We start from the raw sequence: 18,583 nt of genomic DNA, 5'->3' as shown, positions 1-18,583 counted from the left end.
TCTGGGTTTCCGGTGTAGCACATCTCTGGTGTGTTTTGGTGTGGGGGATGGGCACCTTCGAAGGTCCACCCTGAGACTGAGCGCCTTCAGAGGCAGGGTCCTGTTCACTAAGATTTCTAGGTCCCCTGGCATGTTGGAGAAAGCATGGAAAAGTCTCAGCGGATTCTTTTCCAGGTGTCCCACGCCTCAGTAGAGACACAGCTTGTTGAGAATGAGGTGTAGCCTGGGTTTCCAGGGCGTGGGGGAAACAGCTCAACCTCTGCCACCCACAGCCAACTCCCCTCAGAAATCTCACACTGTACTTGGCCATAAAGCATTTAATTTTTCTCTCGGGGACTGTACTCTGGGTCCAGAGTTGGAGAGGGGTGTCTTCCAGGCTGGCTGCTGGTTGGCTCTGTCTTGGGGGGGCTCTGAGAAGAGGGCTCGATTTCTGCTCTAAGTGATCGGTTGCTCCTTAAAGACACAGATGGAGAGCAGTGGACTCCACAGCACCCTTGTCCATGCCCAGTGCAGCCTTTTTACCCTGTGGTAAATCTAAGTCCTATACTTAGTTGCTGTGTAACCCTGAAAAGTGACACCCCCTCCTGCAGTCTCAGTTGTTTGGGGGTTGGTTTGTTGGTTTTGCTGTGAAGTGAATCTTACAATCCCTTCTCTGTACCGGGTTCCTCACTCTAAGGTGTAAGAGACAGTCTGAAGGGTGACAGAGTGGCACCAGCTGCTTGGCTTATCTTGCTTAGAGTCCTAGACTAGCTTTACTGTGTATTTGTTCCTTTGTCCTCAGAGTAAGGTCCTACTCTGGTCTCAGTGGAAGGTGGGACAATAGCCCTGGGTGACATGGAGAACACTAGGAGGGTACCTTGTCCCCCCTCACCTGTGTTTCCTGGGGGTGCTCTCCGCATTGCCTGCCTCAGCCAGCAGCTGGTCCTCGTCTACCCCCAGTGCTGACAGCACCTGGGAGAAGCGCCGATTTGCTGTGAGTCTGGCGTTGGTCTGATGGGAGAAAAAAAAGGTTCCTACCCTTCACCAAGGCTGCTGGGGTCACCATGGGGCTCCGATTATTAAGAAGGGGTCCCAGGCCTTCTAGGGAGACAGATAGGACCCTACTTCAACTTTGTTTCACTACACACTTGTCGAAGCAGCTCCGTTGGTGGTGATGGAGGTGGGCCTGCACAGCTGTTAGCCCTCACCTGCATGGCTTGCTGGAACAGGAAGGGCCGGGCCTGCACCCTATGCTGGATACCTTGGAGCTCTGCTTGGTACTCAGCAAAACGCTGTCGCTCCTTGCGCCTGTGAGGGAGACAAGACAGGCCTCTGGGCAGCTGAACATCGGCACTCCCCAGAGTAAAGCCTGCTGATCTTTCTTGAAGCTCATCAACATAAAAATTTCCCCTGACACTCACAACGCCATTACACTCCCATTCCAGCCCTGCATTGCTTGGGTGGGAGCACCATTTTACTGGTGGCTCGTAAAGCTGGTGGGGACTTAGCCTAGATAGTAGGATTAAGTAGCTGTCCCAGGTTTAGGCTATGTACATCCAGGGCCACACCCAAAGGAGGGAACCTGCCCTGGCTTTTGAACTCCTGCTTCTACAGCCTCCGTTTGTAAACCTCCCCTTATTCTTCCCCATTGAAGATGCTATGGGGTGTGTGACCTGGAGAGTCCATTTTTCTTCACTACAGCAGGAGTTAGGCAGCGCTCCCAGGTACCCTTTGCCTTCTCTGTGTAGATAGCTTAGAAGGTGACAGAGGAACCAAGGAATTGCAAATAAAAGAACATCTCCCAAATCTGGGACTAGTGATTAACATTTAAGAAGCTGAGGCAGGAGGATTGCCTGAACTCAAAGCCAACCTGGGCTACAAAGTAAGTTATAGGCCAGTCTGGATTGAAGAATGAGACTATAGAAAACAAAGATCTGGACTGCACTGGAGCAAGTTTTCCTGTTTATAAAAATCAGCTTGAGAGTGTGTAGCTGGTTCAGCAGGTGAAGGTGCTCGCCACACTTAGGCTAACAGGCTGAGTCTAAGCTCCGGCTCCTGGCGTGGCTCACTAACCTCTGTGTTAGTGCAATGGCATGAGCTCCCCTTCCCTGTGATCCCTGCAGTCCCCGCACTCCTCAGGCTTTCCCTCTCTGTGTGTACACCCCTGGGGTCCCCGAATTCCTCAGGCTTTCCCTCTCTGTGTGTACACCCCTGCGGTCCCCGAATTCCTCAGGCTTTCCCTTCGTGCGTGTACACACCTGCAGTCCCCGCACTCCTCAGGCTTTCCCTTCGTGTGTGTACACCCCTGCGGTCCCCGAATTCCTCAGGCTTTCCCTCCGTGTGTGTACACGCCTGCAGTCCCTGCACTCCTCAGAAGTAGGAAGATCAGAAATTATCCTCTGCTACATGCTTCTGGGCTACCTGAGACAACATGGCTGCTCGACTAGCTCAGGGTTGACAGGCATGTCAGTTACAGCACATAAGATATGTCTAGGATGGAGCGGCAGGACCCGCAGAGAAGATGAAAGGGATAACCAAACAAGACCTGAAACTTGTGCTAGGCTCTCGGGCATGTTTGTTGGATCCCTGTGGGATAGCCCTCCATGCTTGGCCAGGCACCAGGAACTTTCCTCCCTGGAGGAAAGAGAACAAAAAGTCCCGAGGGAAGACCAATTCTCACCAACCCTGAGAGACTTTCTGAGGCTACAAGTGTAAGAGCAGTCGTGAGCTGGTCTTAGGACACTGCCTTTTGCATAATGCCCTATTTGCTTTTCTTTTTTTCCTTTCTTTTGTTGTTTTTTGTTTTGAGATAGCTGTGCTGCTGTCACTGTGTCCAGCTCGGCCTGAAATTTGCAGTGTAGACCCGGCTGGCCTTGAATTCACAGAGATCTACCGGTCTTTGCCTCCTGAATGCTAGGATTAAAAGCATGCGCCACCACACCCGACTAGGATTTATATATTTTGCGTATATGAGTACACTGTAGCTGTCTTCAGACACAACAGAAGAGGGCATTGGATCCCATTACAGATGGTTGTGAGCCACCATATGGTTGCTGGAAACTGAACTCAGGACCTCTGGAAGAGCAGTCAGTCTCTCCAGCCCAAGTAAGATGTAAAACAGTATTTTTCTTTTCCTTTTTTTTGGTTTTTTTGAGACAGGGTTTCTCTGTGTACCCCTGGCTGTCCTGGAACTCACTCTGTAGGCCAGGCTGGCCTGGAACTCAGAAATCTGCCTGCCTCTGCCTCCCAAGTGCTGGGATTAGAGGCATGTGCTACCACTGCTCGGCAACAGTATTTTTCTTACTGTGTAGTTTTTGTTTTGAGATTAGGGTCTCACTACGTAGACCAGGCTAGCCTGGAATTCCCTCCCAAGGAAAAGGTGCTTGCCACTGTGCCAGCCATTTTATTCTTTTAGACAGGGTCTCTCACTGACCCTGGAGCTCACCAATGTGACGAACAGGAATTGTGCATGCACACAGTTGCACCTGGATTCACATTGTTGTTGCTTTTAATAATAATAATAATAATAATAATGGATGCTAAGGATCCAGCTCTGGTCCTCACGCGCCAAGCGCTCTGCTGGCTAAGCCACCTCCCACGCCCCTATTTAGATTTTGGAGACTGGGTTGTATTTTGAAGTCCAGGCTGGTCCCAAATGCACAATCCTCCTGCCTCAGCCTCCTAAATGTTAGGATTATAGGCACCATGCCAAGCTTGTTTTTGAGACAGTCTGGCTGTATTGTCCAGGCTGGACTCCAATTCCAGGCCTCAAGCCCTCCTCCTGCTCAGCCTTGCATGTAGCAGGGATTATGTGTGCATTGTTATGCTGGATATCGTGTCCTTTCTGTTAGAAAGAAGTCTGTGTCTTGAAGTTCATGCCAAAACCAAAACAAAAAAGCCTGGTGCCAGTAGATATCAGCCCCGTCATTCCAAAGTGTGGGGTGACATTCCTCCTTGCCACAGTGTCCCAGTGTCCCTTCTACTGTGTGTCTCCTCCTGGGCAGCACTGAGTGTTGGTTGGTAAAGTTGAACAAACCTTCTCAGGGAGAAAAAGTTTCTCTCTGGCATCCGTCCCAGCCAGGCTGGAAGACTGCCAGGGAAGGTCTGCCTGTGCCTTCACCCTAAGGTAAGAAGATTCTAGCATCCCTCTCATGCACCTGTCAGCTGCAGGATGGGCCTTATACTCACCTCTTACTAAAGACCCAGTAATAGCAGGGCATGGTGGCAGCTGTTTGTAATCCCTGCACTTGGGAAGCTGGGGTAGGCACACTGCCACAGATTTGAGCAGCCTGAGATACAGAATGGGACTTACCTCAAAAGAAAAACTGGGGTTGTGGGGGTGGGTGCGCTTCACAATGGCTCAGTGAGTATAGGTGCTCACTGTTCTGCCTGAGGGACTGAGTTCGGTCTCCAGGACCCACTTGGTGAGAGGAGAGAGCCGACTCCTGCAAGTTGTCATCTGACCTATAAACACTTTAAAAACTTGCCTAAAAACCAGTGCCCTGCAGGAGAAATGTGTCCCTGTAAGACTTTGCTCTGTAGAATTGCCTCTGAAGTCGAGCTAGCCGGGCGTGGTGGCTCGCCCCTTTGATCCTATTACTAAGGAGGCAGAGACAGAAGGATCTCTGTGAGTTTGAGGTCAGCTTAGTCTTCTTAGTGAATTCTAGGACATCCAGAACTACATTGGGAGATTCTGCCTCAAAATATAAATAATAATTTCAAAATAAAGCTGAGATAAAATTGACTCTATGTGGGTAATCTGAGTCCTGCCGAGACCTTGGTGCTATGCTGCAGCCCGTGAAACATCTTCCTGCACGTTACGAGCCAAAGCAAGGCAGGGAAGGACAGGAACCCATAGGTGCTCAGGTCAAGGCTTAACCTTTGTCTGGTTTGGGTTTTGAGACAGGGTTTCTCTGCACAGCCCTGGGTGTCCTGAAACTCACTCTGTAGACCAGACTGGCCTCAAACAAAGATCCAACTGCCTCTGTCTTCCAAGTGCTGGGTTAAAAGGTGTTTGCCACCATGCCCGGCCTCAAGCTACTGGCTTAAATGACTTAATCATACTATCTATGTCGTAAAGTTGAGCCATTTCAGGGACTGCCATGTGTCCTTTCACTGAAGAACAAGCACTAACACATTGAGCCAGTGTGGCAGGTGACAACTGTCATGGCTTCCTTCAGATGTTGGCAAGTCATTTAAGCGCTCTGTTCTCTGGGTCTTACTTCTTCCTTTGGAGTTCTACCTTGCCCGGCAAAGCCTGGCTTCCTACCTCAGCTCCTCTAGTTTGCGCTGAGGCGCCAGGGTCCCCCTGTTCCCTCTGGACGCGTAGGCTGCCAGGCAGCGAGCCACCTGCTGCTGCACCTGCTGCTCCCGGGCTCTGCGCACCTCGGCCTGCTGCCTCTCCTTCACCTGCTGCTGTTCCCAGGCCCGGAGCAGGTTCCTGGTGAGAAAGGAAGGATGGCCTTCAGGGATCAGGAAGGCCACAGTAGCATAGAGGGGCTTGTAATCCAGAGGTGAGGGGCTGTGGGAAGAAGTCTGTGTCTCTGAGAGCCCAAGTCCTGGGAAACAAATGGTGTTTGTCACAGAAGCCAGGCTTTATGGAGCAGCTGCCTGAGGCCTCTCCCTACTTACTCTGCAGCAGTGAGATCCACTTCTTTGGTTAACTGGTTGGTTTGGTTTGTTTGTTTGTTTGTTTGTTTGTTTGTTTGAGACAGAGTTTCTCTGTGTAGCCCAGGCTGTCCTGGAACTCAGAGATTCACCTTCTTCTGCCTCTTGAGTGCTGGGATTAATGGTGAGTGCCACTGCCTCCCAGCTGACAGCCAGTTCTTAACACTTGCCTCAGGGCTCCTGAGCCCTGAGGGCTCAGCGCACAGCCTGGGACCCTTTGAATTGTTCACATTCCCTTCCAGCAAGCTGTCTTTGAGAAAAGGCTAGATCTCTAACCACTTTACTTGACAGCAGCTAGGTTAATGCCTAGCAGCCTGGGGCACGTTCATATGGACCGACCATCAGTCGGATGGATAAATGTGTAGGAAAGAGTTAAAAAGTTGAAAGAATTCACCTATGGAAGAATAGGGCAAAAGGTGGATAGCAGAACAGCGACTAGACAAACCTGAACAGTCTTCCCCAGACACCATTGTATGTATAGTGGCAGAAGTTGGTTTTTCCCACCACTTTGAGGCAGGGTCTCTCGTTTCTGTCAGAATGCTGTGCACTTTAGGTTCCCTGGCCTGTGAGTCAAATCTCTGTCCCACTTCTCATCATAGGAATGCTGGGATTGCTCAAAATGGAGCACTTGTCTAACATTCCCAAGACCCTGGATTTGATCTCCAGTACCACACACACATAAAGAACTCAGGAGTGGGTATCCTCCTCTCCATCCACACTGGCACACCGTCATCCCTCGGCTGCAGCTGCCTCCTCCTCTCCAGGCTTTTGAGTCCATGGTCTCTTGTCCTAGCCCAGGTATAGCAGCTGTGGAACTAAAGAGACATTGGCCATCCATCTTCTGTTATAGACCTTGAACTTCTTAGGACTGGCCCAAGTCTTCCTCCTTCCTATCCTTCGGACTTACAAGTAGACACTCTGTATATGTTACATTAGTCGGCTGACAGAAGAATAGGAAAATAGAAAGGAATGAAAAGTGGTGTGTGTTAGCTGGGCAGTGGTGGCGCACACTTTTAATCTTATTGCCTGGGAGGCAGAGGCAGGTAATCTCTGAGTTCGAGGCCAGCCTGGTCTACAGAGTGAGTTCCAGGACAGCCAGGGCTACACAGAGAAACCCTACCTTGAAAAAGAAAGAAAGGAAAGAAGGAAGAAAAAGAAAAGAAAGAAAGAAAGAAAGAAAGAAGCCCCTCTCGACCTCCCCTCACTTCTTGCTCCCCTTCCTCTTTTGTCCTCACCTGGTGGCTTCCTGTCGTTTATGGAAAGTGCGATTAGGGAAGTTGGCAGACAAGAAACTTTCATCATCTCCCAAGATGGGGGTCTTCTTGTTCCTGGCAGAGGCCTGGACAGCTGCCCGCAGCGCCTTCCAGGTCTGCTTCTGGGGACCTTTCCATGGGAACACAAAGTCTGGCTCACACTCTTTCCTGGTTCCCTGGGCAGTTCCACCCAGCATCCAGACAACTCCTGGCCCACCCCAGGCTCTACCACCGACCCCACCCCTCCATCTGAGCACAGATTTCTCAGGCTTGTGGCACCTCAGGCCTCCCTGCAGTACTAACCACATTCCAGTTCTTCCTGTAACTGCCTGTGTAGCCGCTCCAGGTCCCAGGGCCCCTTCAGGTCCTTGGCCCTTGAGATCCCCTTCTGTGGCTTTCGGAGACTGTTGAAGGTCAAGCTGCTTCCCTGGTTGTGGCTCTGCAGCTCCCCCTCTTCTGAGCCCTTCTCTCCAGAATTCCCCCCGTTATTGGCAGAACTGCCCTTTCCCCTGTGGGGGTCACTGTGTTCCTCCTCCATCACCTCTGATATCAATTCCTCCTCCAAGATCAAGCTCTGCCCTGGGAGCTGAGGCAGTTCCCCAGAGCTGAGACTTTTCTCGGCCTCATCAGAATTCTGGCCTTCTATCTCTAAGACATCCTCAGACTCTGATCCTGACCCTTTCCCTGATAACCAGAAGCTAGGCTGATCTAGCCCTTGACTCTCCGCTTTGCTCAGAGGCAGGGGAAAATTGGCCCAGCCCCCTAGCTGATGTCTCCTCCCCACGATTTGCTCTTCCATCTTGTGGCAGGCTCGAAGGTCTTCTGAGAGGTTGGCTACTAACTTGTGCCTGGACTTGCACTGGGGGGCTGCTGGAGGGAGGAGCAGGGGTCGATGGCCCATGGCCATAGAGGAACTTGACTGAAACAGAGACTGGCCATCTATGATGAAGCTCTCCCAGGCCCACTGGAAAGGGAAGGAAGGCTTTCGAGAAGGTGGACTGAAGAGACTGCAGGAGGAGGAGGAGGAGAGAAGTCAGAATGGGGGTCCTCCTAGTCCCCAGTGTACCTTCCAGTCCCTCCCTGGCAACTTACTCCTCTGCCTCAGCTGAGCCATGGCCTTTCTTGTTCCGCCTCCGGGGCTTTCGCTCTTTCTTTGTTGTCTGCCCTGCGCTGTAAGATCTTTGTAGCTGGCAGCTCTGATTCTGGAGACTGTCACCACTCCCAAGGCGCCTCTGGGCAGGGACAGGGGGAGAAGTGAGCTCTGACTAGCCTCCCATACCGTGCTTCACCTCACTTCACCTCCCAGGGGCTTCCTCTCTGTCTAGGCTGTGCTGTGGCTGCCTCTACCGCTCACTGATCATTCACTACCTCTTTTGTTAAGACAGCACAAGCTACAGACCTGGGTTGGGGAGGTGACTCACTAGGTAAAGGCAGTTATCACTCAGCTGACAGCCTGAGTTCAGTCCATCCCTGGGAAGCCACCCCTAGCTGTTGTTCTCTGATCTCCACATGCACTGTGCAACACACACACACACACACACGATTAAAGAGCTGTAGACACTTGGGCCCCAGACCTTTAGGCACTTACATATTTGATCTCCCCAAAGAAACCGGCAAGGGGGTTGAGCTTGCTGTCACACATCATGCAGAGTTAGGCTCATGCACTTCCAAAGAGCAGAGGTCACATGGCTGGTGAGTGGTGGGACTGAGACCCACACATGTCACTGTTTGAAGGTCCCAAATTTGTCACCACTGAACTCTGCCACGGGAAGTATTCAAATGTCCCCAACACACAGATGACAATTGCTCTATTTGATCATCATGTATACAAGATTACGATACTGTTGGCATGCATATATGTATATTATGTTGTTATTAGTTTTTGTTGTCTTGTTGAGATGGTGTCTTGTAGCTGAAGATGGTCTCAAGCTCACGGTATAGCTGAAGATAGCTTTGTTTTGAGATGGTGCTTTTCTGTGGAGCCCTAACTGTCCTGGAACTCACTCTGTAGACTCCAATGGCCTCCAACCTACCTCTGCCTCCCAAGTGCTGGGATTAAAGTTATGTGCCACCATGGCTTGGCTGATCTACTTGGCTTTGAACTACTGATCCTCCATGTCCCAAGTGTTGGGATGACAGGCTGCACCAGCATGCCTGGTTTGGACTTCTTTAAATTTTAGAAAAATGTCTGGGTGTTGATGACACACAGCTGTAACCCCAGATGCGCAGGAAGCAGAGAGGGAGGACTGCGAGCTCCAGGTCAGCCCAGATCAGGTCATTTGCTAGGAGACTGCCCAACAAAGACACCATCCACCACTGGCACCCCGAGACACCAAGCCACACCACCCACAACAAAAGCTCACATTTTTCTGGATGTCACCCAGGGCTCTGGACTTAGTGCAACAGAAGTGGAAGGAAGCAAGGAAGGAAAGGAAGGAAGGAAGGAAGGAAGGAAGGAAGGAAGGAAGGAAGGAAGGAAGGAAGGGTGGGTTTTTATTTCCCCAAACTCCTTTCCTCCCTGCAGTGTTCCCAAACTGCTCCATCTGTCCTCTGTAGTCCCTGTCCCAGGCATTCCCAACTGTTACCAGGACCTGAACTCCAGTCTTACGTTTCCTCAAGAGCCTTAGCCAGGGCGGACCTCTTCTGGCCTAAGATGCCACTGGGCGGTTGAAGCTCCCCAACTGGGCCTGCCTCCCTCACCTGGTCCTCCGGAGAGATGCTTGATAGGAGTCTGAACAGCCCTGTAGATGTCCCTGGAACCAAGGGCTCTGTGCTCTGCCTTGGTCTCTCCGATAAGGCCCTGACCAACAGTTGGTCAGTGTTTAGCATATTGGCATATTGCCCTCTCCCACCCCTACCTGCCAGCTCTGGAACTGCCCTCTCTGCCATCTCCATGACAACCAGGCTGTGACCAGTCTGAATGATTCCAGGAAAACGTACTGGGTAGGGATCAGCCAGGGTTCTGCTGGTCTCCTTTCCTAGACCGTGTTCAACAACACCCAGGACTGCCTCGGGCCTTGCCTCTGCCCCTGCAGCCTGACCTGGTATAAGCTCCCTACTTCTCTAGCCCATGTTTGTCCATCTGCTTTTGAAGGGATATCAGAACTTGTCACCTCAAAGGGCACTCAAGTCCTGTGAAAATGCCCCATTGCTGCACAAGGCAGGCCATGGCCTTCTGGCCGCAGGATACTGTGTCCCTCAGAGTGGCAGCAAGCCCCTCAGCCTGAGAATGACAGAGCTTCAGCCATACTTGTTTCCTGAGCCTAATGGTGTATATTTATACATCGACTGGCCTTGTTTTGAGCATTTTGTTTTGCTTATTTTAGACAGTGTCTCACATGTAGCCTAAAAAAATTAAAAATTAAAAAATAAAACAAAAACAAAACATGCTGGGCAGTGGTGGTGCACGCCTTTAATCCCAGCACTTGGGAGGCAGAGGCAGGCAGATTTCTGAGTTCGAGGCCAGCCTGGTCTACAGAGTGAGTTCCAGGACAGCCAGGGCTACACAGAGAAACCCTGACTCAAAAAACAAAAACAAAAACAAAAACAAAAACATGTAGCCTAGCTAGCTGGCCTGAAAGTCACTGTATAGGCCAGGCCGTGCTTGAACAGACCGTCCTCTGCTCTCCTCTGCTTCAAGAGAGCACTGGAATTAAAGGCGTGTATTGCTAAGTGGTCTGTGCTAATTTTCTTTCTATGTGGTTGCAGGGAATTGAACTCAGGTCCTTATGCTTATATAGGCAATTGAGCGTCTCCACAGCCTCATCCTGTTTGTTTGTCTGTCTGTTTGTTTGTTTGTTTGTTTGCTTGTGTTTGTTTGTTGGTTGGTTTGGTTTGGTTTGGTTTTGGGGACTCTGGGACTGGAACACAGAGACTCAGGACTACTGAGTATACACCCACCACTGAGCCCATCTCGGCCCCTGTCCCCAGCCCCAACTCTTTCACTGAGATTCACTGAGATTTTGTCTTTTGCTTTCTGCTTTGTAGGAGGGTTGTTTTTTTTTTTTTTTTTTTTTTTTGGTTTTTCGAGACAGGGTTTCTCTGTATAGTCCTGGCTGTCCTGGAACTCACTTTGTAGACCAGGCTGGCCTCGAACTCAGAAATCCGCCTGCCTCTGCCTCCCAAGTGCTGGGATTAAAGGTGTGCGCCACCACGCCCGGCTGGGTTGTTGTTTCTTTAAGCAGTGTCTCATGTAGCCCAGGGTAGCCTCAAGCTCTACATTAGCTGAGGATAACTTTGAACTTGATCTTCCAGCCTTCCCTCTCAAGTGCCAAGTGCCTGCACCACCGTGTCCAACACTGAATCTTTTTTTTAAATTTATTTTATGTATATGAGTACACTGTAGCTGTAAGGTTGGAAGCCTTCATGTGGTTGTTGGGAATTGAATCTTTTTAGGACCTCTGCTCGCTCTGGCCTAAAGATTTATTTATTATTATACATAAGAAAGAACATGGTAGCTGACTTCAGACACACCAGAAGAGGACGTCAGATCTCATTACGGATGGTTGTGAGCCACCACGTAGTTGTTGGGATTTGAACTCAGGACCTTCGAAAGAGCAATCAGTGTTCTTAACTGCTGAGCCATCTCGCCAGCCCCCACCCCTGAATCTTAAATTATACCTTTTCTTTACTGGTTTTGGATCTGTTGTTTATGCTGTCTTGTGCCAATTTGGGCATTCCATATTTTTCTAGAAATGTTTCCACCTCACTTAAAATTTTGTTTATTTGTGCTATTCTTTGGCATGTACTTTTTTTTTTTTTTTTTTGTTTTTTCGAGACAGGGTTTCTCTGTGTAGTCCTGGCTGTCCTGGAACTCACTTTGTAGACCAAGCTGGCCTCGAACTCAGAAATCCGCCTGCCTCTGCCTCCCAACCGCTGGGATTAAAGCCGTGTGCCACCACACCCGGCTGGCATGTACATATTTTAAACCTCTCTAGACTCAGGGGTCTAGCCATGTAAGGGCCCATTGGATCTGAGAACTCCTGGTTCACTTCATAATTGGGAGAGCACATGACGAGTGGTTGGAAGTTGCCACTAAGCCACTAGGCTTAAAGGGAAGAAGAACATAGAATTACCGAGTAGCCGCTGGGCAAAATACAATTTTAAATTTCAATTAAAATAAGAATTTCAAATGCAATAAAGTTCAAAATATGATTTAATTTTCAATTAAAAGAATAAGCCTGGGTCTGGAGAGATGGCTTAGCAGTTAAGAACACTGATTGTTCTTCCAGAGATCCTGAGTTCAATTCCCAGAAACTACATGGTGGCTCACTACCATCCGTAATGGGATCGGATGCCCTCTTCTGGTGTGTCTGGAGACAGCTGCAGTATGTATGTATATATATGAAAGAAAGGAAGGAAGGAAGAGAGAAAGAAAAAGAAAAAGAATAAGCCTGCCATTTTATTGTTTCTATTGCTACAATAAAACACCACGACCAAACAGCAAGGTGGGTGGGGGACGGGTTTGCTTGGATTGGCTTCCATATCACAGTTCATCATCCAAGAAATTCAGGATAGGAACTCAAGCAGGGCAGGAACCTGATGGCAGGAGCTGATGCAGAGTCCATAGAGGTGCTGTTTACTGTGTTGCTCCCCATGACTTGTCCTGCTTCTCTCTTATAGAACCCAGGCCCACCTGCCAAGGGATGACCCCAGCCACAATGGGCTGGGCATTCCCACATCAATCATTAAGACTAAAGGCTTGCTACAGCCTGATCTGATGCAGACATTTTCTCAACGGAGGTTTCCTCTTCTCAGATGATTTTAGTTTGTGTCAAGTTACTATAAAGCTTTGTGGCATGCCTGTATTGTTAGTATTCTTCAGTGAGACATGCTAAGTAGGGCGTGGAGATATATAGGACAGGAGACTTATTCATGGAATTAACTTATGTAATGAGGATGGCTCAGATGCCCCACAATAGATCATCTGCCTGCAAGCTGGAGATACCAGCAGCAGTGGGGCTTCAGAAAAAGTTGAAAAACGTAGAGCCAGGGAACTCCTCTTATAACTTATAGTTCATGGTCAAAAGCCTGAGAACCAGGGCTCCCTGGGGCAAAGGCCAGAGAGGCTTGAGTTCTTTTAATTTTTTTTCTTGGTTTTTTGAGACAGGGTTTCTCTGTATAGCCCTGGCTGTCCTGGAACTCACTCTGTAGACTAGGCTGGCCTCGAACTCAGAAATCCACCTGCCTCTGCCTCCCAAGTGCTGGGATTAAAGGCGTGCGCCACCACTGTTTGGCTCTTTAATTAATTTTAAATTTTATTGTGCGTGTATCTGGGGGGGGGGGCACCAACATGCCACCGCATGTATCTGGAAGTCAGAAGACAGCAAAACTCTAGGAGTCCTTCCTGAGGATTGAACTCAAGCCATCAGGCCTGGCAGCAAGTGCCTTTACCTGCTGAGCCAACCACCTTGCCACCCAGGAGCCTGGAATTCGGGTGGCAGCAGAAGTTAGCAGAGCTCCTGAAGAGTCCAGTTTTCTTCCTGTGTCTACCCCAGCTGCTCCAGCTGCATGAGTGATGCCCATCAGCTTCCGGGGCCCGTCTCCCTGCTTAGCTCACTAAGACTCGTGGTCTAGCTTCTAGAAGCATCTGTGCTCTATTGACTATGTAATCTGGTGAAGTTGACACTCAGAATTAACCATCATAGAAATTATTCTATTTGTTAAAGGCAAGGTCTCATGTTTTGAATACTGGCCTCAAGCTATATGTAGCAAAGGATGGATTTGAATTCTTCAGCTCCTGTCTCCACCTCTCATATATTGGAATTACAGGCAGAAGTTTCCATCCCATTGCACTTTTGCCTGAGACAGGTTTGTTTGTTGTTTAGGGTTTTTTTGTTTTTTGTTTTCAAGACAGGGCCTTACTCTGTAGCCCTGGCTGTCCTAGAACTCACTCTGTAGACTAGATAGGCCTCGAACTCACAGAAATCTGCCTGCCTTTGTCTCTCAAGTGCTGGGTTTAAAGGTATGTGCCACCAAGCCTAGCTCTTGAGATGTGTTCTTGCTGTGCAACCCAGGCTGGCTTTGAGTTCTTGATCCTCTTGCCCAGGCTCCAAGTGCTGGAACTGTAAGTGTGTGCCACATTTTAATTGTTTTTAATTTTTAAAAAATATTGACATTTTTACTTGATATGTATGGGTGTTTTACCCACAAGTATATCTGTATGTATAGCACATGAATTCAGTGCCTGCTGAGGTCCGAAGAGAACACTGGACCTGAAAAGGAGTTACAGCTGTGAGCCGCCATGTGGGTGCTGGGAACCCAACCCCAATCCTCTGGAAGAGCAGCCAGTGCTCTTATCCTCTGAGCTGTCTCTCCAGCCCCAGCCTGATCCAAACTCTGCCACTTTTGACCCTCATCCTTGTCAGAAGTATGAATGGATTCAAACTGGATTCTTTCTATCTATCTATCTATCTATCTATCTATCTATCTATCTATCTATCTATCTAAGAAAGAGTCTAATGTAGCTCAGACTAGCTTTGAACTTGCTATACAGACAAGGATAAACTTCAACTTCTGATCCTCCTGCCTCCACCTCCCTAGCGTGGAGATTACAGTGCTTGCCACTGTGCCTGGTTTATTTGGTGCTGGACCCTGAACTCAAGGCTTCGTGCATCCCGGGCACGCACCCTGCCTCCTGAAACGTGCTCCCGGCGCAAGGGTAGATTTCTTAGACTTTTACACTTATTTGTCTTTTGTGTGGTAGGGTGGGGTGTGTGGTCTGGGATGCATGTGACCATGCGGAGGATAACTTGTTAGTCAGTTCTCCCCTTCTACCGTGCGGGTCTCAGCAGTCAAGCTTAGGTCATCAGGTTTCGTGGCTCCTTTACCCGCTGAGGCGTCTTGCCAGCCTCTAGGGTGAATTTTGAGAGAGTGAGTTGGTAATGACATCAGTTTGGAAACAGCTGGTATCCTGCTGAGATCTCAAACCTGAAGCTAGTAAACTGTCTTCTTTCCCTCTTCCTGTTCTCCTCCTCTTCTTCTTCCTCCTCCTCCTCCTCTCCTTCCTCCTCCTTCTCTTCCTCCTCCTCTTCCTCCTCCTTTTTTTTTTTAAAGATTTATTTATTTATTATATGTAAGTACACTATAGCTGTCTTCAGACACTCCAGAAGAGGGCGCCAGATCTCATTACGGATGGTTGTGAGCCACCATGTGGTTGCTGGGATTTGAACTCTGGACCTTCAGAAGAGCAGTCGGGTGCTCTTACCCACTGAGCCATCTCACCAGCCCCCCTCCTCCTTTTTTATGTTTTTTTTTTTCAAGACATGATTTCACTGTGTAACCTTGACTGGCCTGGAACTCACTCTGTAGACCAAGCTGGCTTCGAACTCAAAGATCCACATGCTCCTGCTGGGCTCTGGGACTAAAGGCGTCCTCACACTGGCTGGTGAATTGTCTTCTAATTCTAAATCTGGTACTAAGTGCTCTAAGAAAGCTCAAGAGGCTCAGTGGTGTTGTGGTGGCCCAGGGCGTCAGTAGTGCCGTGACCTCCAGCAAGTGTGTGGCCTGTCAGTGGAGACTGACTAACCCTAAGGTAAAAACAGATCCTGTGAGGGGAGCCCCCATAGAATGGGTCTGCATGTGCCAGAAGGAAGAAAATCAGAGCAACCGAAACAAAGGGGCTACCATTTGCTGAAGTTGGGGTCGATCTGGAAAGGTGTCCCAGAAAACGCAGGCAGCACCCACAGATAAGAACAGCTTTTGTAGTTTAAACTCTTTAAATGTTTTGCTTGAGTGTATGCCCGTGCCCCAAATGCCCAGAGAGGCCAGAAGAGGGCGCTGGTCACTGTAACTGAAGTTACAGATCGTTATGAGCCTCTATGTGGGCCCTGGAAGCTGAACTCGGCTCCTCTGTGGTACACTCTCCCATCTGTGGTACACTCTCATCTGCTGAGCATCTCTTCCTGCTGGAGTAGCTTTATCTTGCTGGAGTAGCTTTACCCAGCACCTGGAGGAGCCAATCATGCCCACTCCTCCTTTACCACCGTTCTCCTCCCATCCCTTTACAATAAGAGAGCAGGAGTTTGGAGTAGAGGGTGAGGATAGGAAGGACGCTTCCCTCTGTACTCGATGGTAGGGGCTCCACTGGCCAGGAGAGCAGCAACTGTGTTGTTCTAAATCAAGTTCAGAGAGGCAAACACAAAGTAGGAGTGAGTCAAGCTCAGAGATCCGACGGTGACATAAAACCAGTCACTTTATTTTAAATCACTCATTCATTTGTTCTATTTATTTTTATTGTTATTGTGTGTGCATGATAGGGAGGGGTGGCTGCTGCCACAGCATGCATGTGGGGTCAGAAGACAGCTTTGTGGGGTCAGTGCTCTCTTGCCACTTTCATGAGGGTTCTGGGGATTGAACTCATGTCATCCGGCTTGCACAGAGAGCACTTTCCCCATTGAGCCATCTCACTACCCCTATTTTATGTTGGAGGGGGTCACCTCCACTATCTCACTCTGTAGCTCAGGCTAGCCTCAAATTTTCTTAAAGGTGTATGCATGCCTTCATGCCAGGCTAGCAGAGATTTCTTTAGTGACTTTAGAAGACTCCAACACTGGCTGCTAATGGGAAGTCAGATGGGGGTGGGCCCAGGGAGACTGTCACACACTTGAGCTGAGGGGTGCTGAGAGAGAAGAGCAGAAGTCAAGATGCCTTGGGGTCAGGAGAGGTCACGGAGACCAGGCTAAAGTGGCCAGCACAGAGATTGAGGCTTTTGTGGTGGCTCACACCTTTAATCCTAGCACGTGAGAGCAGAGGCAGGCAGATCTCTGTTGTGAGTTCAGGACCAGCCTGGTCTATAGTGTGAGTTCTGGCACACTCAGGACTATGTATAGAGACCCTGTTTCAAAAACAACAACAAAAGAGCAAAGACTGCTGGGTAAGTAAGGGCTCCCAGCCAAAGGAACAGTATTTCAACAAAAGGGAAGTGACTAACTGTGACAAGAGCCACTGAGAGGTCAAGGCAAGGACAAAACTTAACAAGTGAACTTGGCAACCTTACTTGCTCCCTAGGCCCGTTCTCTAAGGCATCGTGTGGAGAACTCATTACCGAGTCCAGCTAGGCAGAGCTAGGATGTGGCTGGGAGCTTCTAAGCTTGATAACAGGACCCACATGGTAAAAGAAGACAGACCCAAGTCCTCGGACTTTCGCAAGTGCGCCATGACACGCACAGCTTCCTGCCTTCCTTTTTGTGGCACAGGGTTGTTGTATGACATCATTTCTGGGGAGATAAGAAGAAACATCCTCTCACCCCAGATAGAGAACTAACACCATGCCAAAGTAAGATCCCAGTGTGAGTGAGGGGTTACTTAAAAGAGAGAAACGAATGAAAAAGAGCTGCATTAACAGAGCTGGTCCCCAGCAAAGCAGAAACCTGCAGCTCACTGCACAGCTTGCAGGCAGCTCGGCAGCTTGGAAACTGCTCCTTTCTGTGCTTTCAGACGAGGTCTCACTGTGTAGCCCTGCCCAGCCTGGAACTTGTTATATAGACCAGGCTAACCTCAAACTCCTTCTGAAGCGATGGTTAAAGGTTTGTGCCACCATATCAGGCAAAAAATGTAATTCTTAACAGTAATGAAAACCATCTGTCCCTAAAGCAAGCCCAGAGAGGAGCAATCTCCACAAAACAGTTGTGCTAAGAAGTCCCTATCAAAACCTCGGCTGGCAGACTGGTGGGATGGCTCAGTGGGTAAAGGCAGACAAGGCTGACGATTCAAACTCCATCCCTGGAGCCAACAGATAGATAGGGAGAGCTGACTCTCAGGGTGTTCTGATCTCCACACCTGTGTGCACCTCCCTCTACACACACCATAAATAAGGGGAAAAAACAGTACCTCAGCTGTTTTTCCAAGTCTTGATGAGCTGACCTTAAAATTCATGTGGAGTCCAAAGGTCCCAGGATAGGCAATCTTGAAACAAAACAAGGTTGGATAATATATTTTACAGTTTCCCATTTGAAAGTCTTGGTAAGGAACTGGAGCAATGACTCAGTGGTTAAGAGCACCAACTGCTCTTCCAGAGGTCCTGAGTTCAATTCCCAGCAACCACATGGTGGCTCACAACCACCTCTAATGGGATCTGATGCCCTCTTCTGGTGTGCCTGAGGACAGCTGCAGTGTACTCATATAAAATAAATAAATAAATAAATCTTTATAAAAAAGAAAAGAAAAGAAAGTCTTGGTAAAAGCTTCAGCCATCAGACAGCGTGGAACGGATGTAAAGACAAACCTTAGAGAAAAGCGCGGAGATCCACAGGATGGGGTGAGTGGCTCAGCAGTAAGAGCCCTCAGCCCGGTAGGGAAGTGCACCCTGTCACGCCAGCATTCACACAGGAGGTGGCAGGAACTTCAGGAGTTCAAGGTCATCCTTGGCTACATAGTGAGTTTGAAGCCAGCCCAACCTATGAGAGACCTGTTTTTAAAAATGGGAGTAAGGGAGAAACTGGGGAGATGGTACAGTGGTTGGGAGCACTGCCTGCTCTTGCAAAGGACCTGGGTTTGTTTCCCAGCCTGTGGCAGTTCACAGCCTTTTGTAACCCAAGTTCCAGTGGATCCAGAGCCCACAGCACACATCTGTTTTATAGACATACATGCAGGAAAACACCCAGACACATAAAGATAAACACAATTAATTAAGTAGTTAATGTAAGTTCGTTACTGTTCTATTTCTGTGAAGAGACATCGTGACC

The 18,583-nt window shown here is 49.1% G+C and overlaps 1 protein-coding gene across 3 annotated transcripts; it reads right to left on the bottom strand.

Moving 5' to 3' along the window:
• Nucleotides 1–302: 302 nt before the first annotated feature.
• Nucleotides 303–17,872, bottom strand: Tsga10ip (testis specific 10 interacting protein). 3 transcript variants are annotated; one of them, XM_085834152.1, is made up of 8 exons: nt 17,730–17,872; nt 7,992–8,131; nt 7,203–7,906; nt 6,882–7,029; nt 5,249–5,419; nt 1,128–1,287; nt 872–990; nt 303–453 (listed from the first exon to the last, which is right to left on the bottom strand). In XM_085834152.1, the coding sequence occupies exons 1-8, from the start codon at nt 17,847–17,849 to the stop codon at nt 318–320; spliced, it is 1,698 nt and encodes a 565-aa protein (XP_085690278.1). In that variant the 5' UTR covers nt 17,850–17,872; the 3' UTR covers nt 303–317. The 3 variants fall into 3 exon arrangements, with proteins under 3 accessions (XP_085690278.1, XP_029328178.2, XP_021007778.2); XM_029472318.2 differs by lacking the exon at nt 17,730–17,872 and adding an exon at nt 9,600–10,226; XM_021152119.2 differs by lacking the exon at nt 17,730–17,872 and adding an exon at nt 9,600–10,222 and having other exon boundaries at nt 1,188–1,287.
• Between the last annotated feature and the right edge of the window lie 711 nt (nt 17,873–18,583).

Source organism: Mus caroli, unplaced genomic scaffold (assembly GCF_978045245.1).
Source record: "Mus caroli unplaced genomic scaffold, Mus_caroli_1 scaffold_20, whole genome shotgun sequence".
Classification (NCBI taxonomy): Eukaryota; Metazoa; Chordata; class Mammalia; order Rodentia; family Muridae; genus Mus; species Mus caroli.
The sequence above is the reverse complement of the archived record's forward strand: the minus strand, read 5'-3'. Positions and strand labels throughout refer to the sequence as shown.

Bases quoted from the DNA above. Each gene is read 5' to 3' on its own strand.
- Tsga10ip (XM_029472318.2), bottom strand. From the start codon at position 9,794: ATGGAGATGGCAGAGAGGGCAGTTCCAGAGCTGGCAGGTAGGGGTGGG. The intron at 8,132-9,599 runs GTGAGGGAGGCA...GTCCCTGCCCAG, and splicing joins GCATCTCTCCGGAGGACCAG to AGGCGCCTTGGGAGTGGTGA. The intron at 454-871 runs GTGAGGGGGGAC...TGTGTCTTTAAG, and splicing joins AGCACCCCCAGGAAACACAG to GAGCAACCGATCACTTAGAG.